General features: G+C 40.3%; 1 protein-coding gene across 1 annotated transcript; it reads right to left on the reverse strand.

Moving 5' to 3' along the window:
- Positions 1–3513: 3513 nt before the first annotated feature.
- Positions 3514–4948, reverse strand: LOC131795847 (uncharacterized). Its single transcript, XM_059113451.2, has one exon. The coding sequence runs from the start codon at positions 4755–4757 to the stop codon at positions 3702–3704; it is 1056 nt and encodes a 351-aa protein (XP_058969434.2). The 5' UTR covers positions 4758–4948; the 3' UTR covers positions 3514–3701.
- Between the last annotated feature and the right edge of the window lie 348 nt (positions 4949–5296).

Here is a 5296-nt window from a genome sequence, read left to right on the forward strand (position 1 = left end):
GGGACAGAGTAAATGATTCAGTGACAAGTAGCTGATGCGAGCTAAATTATAATGAATGCTTCACTCGCTCGTCTTTACCTGCGAAAAAAGACCAGGGCCACAGCTGCCGCGACTACAAAAATAACCACCACCAACCATAGAGCTCCACCCCCGCCACTTTCAGTTGCGGCCTCGTGCTTGGACTTCGCTGTGTGAACCGTTGATACGAGATTCTTTTTAGGAGTGTTAGGAACATTCAATGAACCTGAACCTGCACCTGAACCATCACGTCTACTTTCACTGCTCCAATCCTCGTCATCGACAGGATAGTTTTCATCCCAATCTGATAAATACATAGATGATATAAAGAGAGGTAACATTGACCGGTGCTATAATTAAGCTAGTTTAAAGCACTTTACCTCATGTGTTTCACTTCTGAATGATACCTAGACACATCGAACAACCTTTAATAAAGCTAACGTTTCGCATTTACCATGCCAGAATCGAAGTTAATCGTATTCAATAATGCACATTAGAGGTGTGGTGTTAAAAATCTTGCTACAGCAGCTCCATTTAAAAAATCATTTTCATCGAGTCATAACCTTCAGGATCTCTCAGTTTGAAAAAATTATGTGAAACCTTCATTCAATCATAACGCGGTTAGTTACGGAGGACTGGAATATGAAAACCACCTCCAAACACGGCTTCCATTAAGCACTTTAAAATTCTGTTCACTGGCAGCTGCACGCTTGAAGTTGTCGTGTGCTGAACGCTATCATAACAAATCTTACTTTGAGAAACAAATGCAGCCGGCCTTTACTTCTGAAAAGAAAATACCGATTTGCATCAATTTCCAATCAAATGAGCCGATAGCACACTACTGACTATAAAACAAAATTGATACCATGATCTGTAAGGGGAAAAGTGACTGATCTCTTGAAAAGCGGAGGAGTAAGTTGCAATTTATTTCCTTTTCCATGGTTCAAAATGCAAAAAGATTGGAAAACCAAAGACCGGTGGAAAAAACTTAAATAAAAAACTGTGCATGATTACCCTCGTTATGTCTGGAACATAACTGAAGAACCCTATGATTTCACGACCTTTGACGTGCTAAAATTTAGTGAAATGCGAGAAAAAATATCTCGTTTATATCGAACAATCCGAAACCTATGTAATATTGACCTGTGGTTTCTATTGTTTAGTAAAGCAAAAAAAAAAATTAATAATAATAATAATCACGGGCGCGCGCGGCTTGTGCTGGCATGAGGAAATAGCTTAGGCGTTGCTTATCAATCAGGGATCAGGGATTAAACATCACCTCAATTATGTCATGAAATAATTGTGGCTTTAAACAAACTGAGTCAACCAACCCGTTCGCATTTTTCTAATGCATAAACAATTGGATGCGAGCAATGTTTGCTAATTTCGGCGTGCCTGGTGGTTCGGTCTGTTGATAAAAGTCTCTGTAACGGGCTATTAATCCGATACAGTACTTAACAATGGCGCTTCCGACACCTTACGTTTCGTACCTTGTATTGGCCGACACTCTACACCTTCGTTTAGAATTAACAACAGAAGCAGTGCTCTGCAGCTGAGTGCTAGAAAAGGCTTCATAGTGAAACCTTGACAGCGACGAAACATTCGTCTCTGACACTCTGTTGTACCATGCGTGATTATGACGTAGATAATTATGATGGAAGATGATTAATGATGGTAATTGAACTGACTGGAGTGCAATTTGGGCTGAAATCATACGCGTGATTTCAGACTAAAATTGTACGACACGAGGTTCAATTATCACTTTATTACATTCATTTTGAAATCGCCCAAATACAGGCCTTGGTCAGTTCAAATATTTTATTGATGCAGTACTAAGCCGGTTTGAAATTAAATTGATCCATTTTTTTTTGGGGGGGGGGGGGGAAGTAAGAGTTTTGGAAACAAAGGTTGCAAAATTTGCCAATGATACTCTATGTCTTTCATTTTCCTGCAATTTGATTGGTTACTTTAAACAAGCCTTGATATCTGATTGGTTGTTTCATTTTTAGTGTAGCTTCCTCATTGGCTGGGAAAAAGATGCGATTTAAAGCAAAAAATGGTGCGATTCGTGAATAAATCGCACCAAATAGAGCCAATCAGATTGCAGGGACCACCAGTGATTTCAAAATGGGTGTAACAAATATTGTAACTAGTTCTCTCCTCATCAGTTAAAAACGCAAGACCAAAGAAAAAGAAGAAAATAAAGGGCAAAACATGTTAAACGTTAAGCAAACATAAATAAGGTTTGAAGTCAAGGGCAACAATAAATCACGTAAAATGATTTTCCGGAAGAAATTACTCCTGAGAAAAAGAGTCTTCAATAACAGGAACTAATTCATCATCAGAACTAAGCGAGGGCGTAGTTTATCAGTCGAACGCAATGAGTCTGAACCGTGAAACTAAGTTTTTCTGTGAGCTTATTGGCTGTGGGACTCAGGGAGTGTGCGCTGGTTATGTTTGGTCTTTCTTATCCACTCTATTTGTTTTACCGAACGGTTTCAAGTGTTTTTTTTTTCAAAGGTGTAACAATTTATGTATGGCTCTTGTTTCAGCCAATTAGACCAACAAGTTAACTCGCACTTTTTTTAATTTCGCATGTCGTTGATTAGCCAATTTCTCTCGGCGTCACTCCCGATAGCTTTATCTCTCAGAGGTTCAAGTTAGCAGTGAGCCTCTCAACTCTATATATGAAACCCAAGGCTCAGTTTATCCACCCAGTGATACTTTAAAAGACTCTTTCTAATCTCTTTATAGAGGATAATGTTTCGTTGTTGTTCTATTCGGCTGAATTGAAGTCTCCTCATTAGCACCACAAGAAACATATTCAAACAAAAGTGTAGGGATTGATTAATGTGACTGCCTATCAATTAACCGATGCAGGACACGGGGCCTCTGCTTACTTGTGTGGTAGTATCTCACGTTTCGCTTTTCATTCAAGGTAGGGGGCGGGTTAGCCTCATTTCAGGCGAGGCTACACTTCGGCTACATCTCCACTTGGAAAAGTTTTCTTTTTCGCCCTTGACAGACCACCCATGTGAGCACACAGAAGGGGCTTGTTACACTTGAAATATCAAACATCGAAACAAAAGCGATTCGAGACCTTGAGCGTAAGGTGGGTGACCCTCTCTTCATTTCATTTTGTTGTGAACTTAATGGCCAAAGAAGATGAAATTGAGCTCATTTGTGTCACCGTGCAACATATGAGTCAGTTCAGCCACAAGAATCTGACGTGGCGCGGAAATATTTCTCTCTCTGTTCAGACTCACTAGTTAATTATACGGCGCCAGCTTGTAATACGCATTCAATAACTATGATTTCAGGTCAGGGATTTTGAAATGCAGTGGGTAATGAATGTAAATACAAACTTTCGCTGAAGAGAGTTAGTACTCGCGATCACACTACGCGGTCGAGACCGAAGGATGACAAAGTCCATGTAGGTATTTTCAAGTGAACGGCGTCTTGACAGAAAATCGTGGGCTGACGTGACTCACAGACTTTGCATACATAGTTTTAATTTTCCCGCCACTCAGGCGTAAGCCTTAGTACATGTCATGCTTTTGCTTTCATTTCCATACTTCTTAACACTTGTTAATGAGCTAAGTTGATATTCGGTCCTACACGATATCGTTACTGACAAGTCATAAGTACGCTATGTTTGAGTCAAAAACAGTTTGGAGATGGGATCACAGAATCAAGATGCGATGTTTTACGGCGAGGTCAGCGGCTTCCTTCACTTTGGTCTCTAGTACAAGCTGAGCTCTCTCAGAGAACGGAATAAACACATTATACTGCTTGAAACTGGACATCTTGTCGACAGCTTCCCGTCCAGCTTCAATGTGTTGAACGACTTCTTGGTTCCAGACCAAAGCTTGCCCTGTTATGATTGAATTGGCTTCATTTTCATAATAGGCCCCGCCAAAAAACACACCCACTAGGATCCACATCTCCCCGACACGCTGAATTACAGGGCAACCCGATGCTCCGCTATCAAAGGAAAACGCAAAGTTGATCACTTTTAGATCCATATGTTTGTACACTTCATACGTTTCGATGTCGTATGCAAATTTCTTGCGGTCATTTTGTCCACTGCCAAAATGAATAATTGTTAGTGGATCCGTGGATTTCAAGCTGAATTGCTCATCTCCGGTGGGAGTGAATGTTTTTTCCAACAACGAGGTAAAATCGAACAAATCGGACTGCTCAAGGAGTTGCTGCTCGTCTATTTCCCATTCTTCCAGATCATCTTTTTTCCTCCCGTAAGTGTACTGAAAGCCAAGTTTGACCAATACGATATCTCGGTTATGATAATCAGGCCTTCGACCTGCGGGAAGCAAGCGGTGAACTATTGCTCTTCGGGGCCTCGCTTCAAATGAAATTTCAGTTCCTGGCGGGAAGAAAACGAATCTTGCCATGTTAACTTTATCGCGATTTCGAAGAACGTGAGCAGCAGTGAGAATCCATCCATCACCAAAATGAAAACCAGTTCCAGTGTAGTTAGGGCCATTCTCTTGAGCGACTTCGATTCGACATATACCCGAGCCAAACTGCTGGAGTTTGCTCAGCGTTTCGTTTAAATTCGTGGTCTTTACGAGCCGACTTCGATAGTTGTCATCGACTTCAAGCGTTGAAATGGTCTTCCTTTTCAACTTTTCTCCACCTTCGATGAGCTTTTGGATTTCTTCTTCATACAGAAACTTTCGGCCTCGCGAAAAACGCCTGTTGATAAAGCCACAAGACATGGCGGCGAGAATGAGCTCATTACAATTCTAACACTTTGACAGACCAGAATTTAAACAGAACTAAAATGAAAAGCTTCAAACAGCTGCAAACCTGTTGTCTTGGCGACGTCAATTTTTTGCAGACATTTTTATTTGCGGGTACAGATCTCGAAGCGTAACTCTGATAGTGTTTGTGAATGAACGATAGCATATCGCTGTTAAATGTTTTTTTAGGATTTAAAAAACCCAGGGTTACAATTGTAAGGATGTCGCGGAGAGAAAAGATATACCTTTGAATTCATCAACTAAAAGCATTAAGTAAAGTGATTGTCTTTGTGGGGACAAAAGGTTACTATTCATATGCAAATACATGCTGAAAATTTTAGTTTCCCAACGCTTTTTCTCTGACAGTTTGTCAAAACTGACTGGATTTTCAAATTCAACTGCGTCATGTTTACTTTACCCATTGTTTATGTTATTTGAAAATATGCTAAACGACAAAATTTTTTCAAGCCTGGAAACGATGTTAATTACTTAATAGAAACCTTTCCCTTGAACAC

The sequence above is a fragment of the Pocillopora verrucosa genome, chromosome 11 (genome assembly GCF_036669915.1).
Source record: "Pocillopora verrucosa isolate sample1 chromosome 11, ASM3666991v2, whole genome shotgun sequence".
In the NCBI taxonomy this organism is placed as follows: Eukaryota; Metazoa; Cnidaria; class Anthozoa; order Scleractinia; family Pocilloporidae; genus Pocillopora; species Pocillopora verrucosa.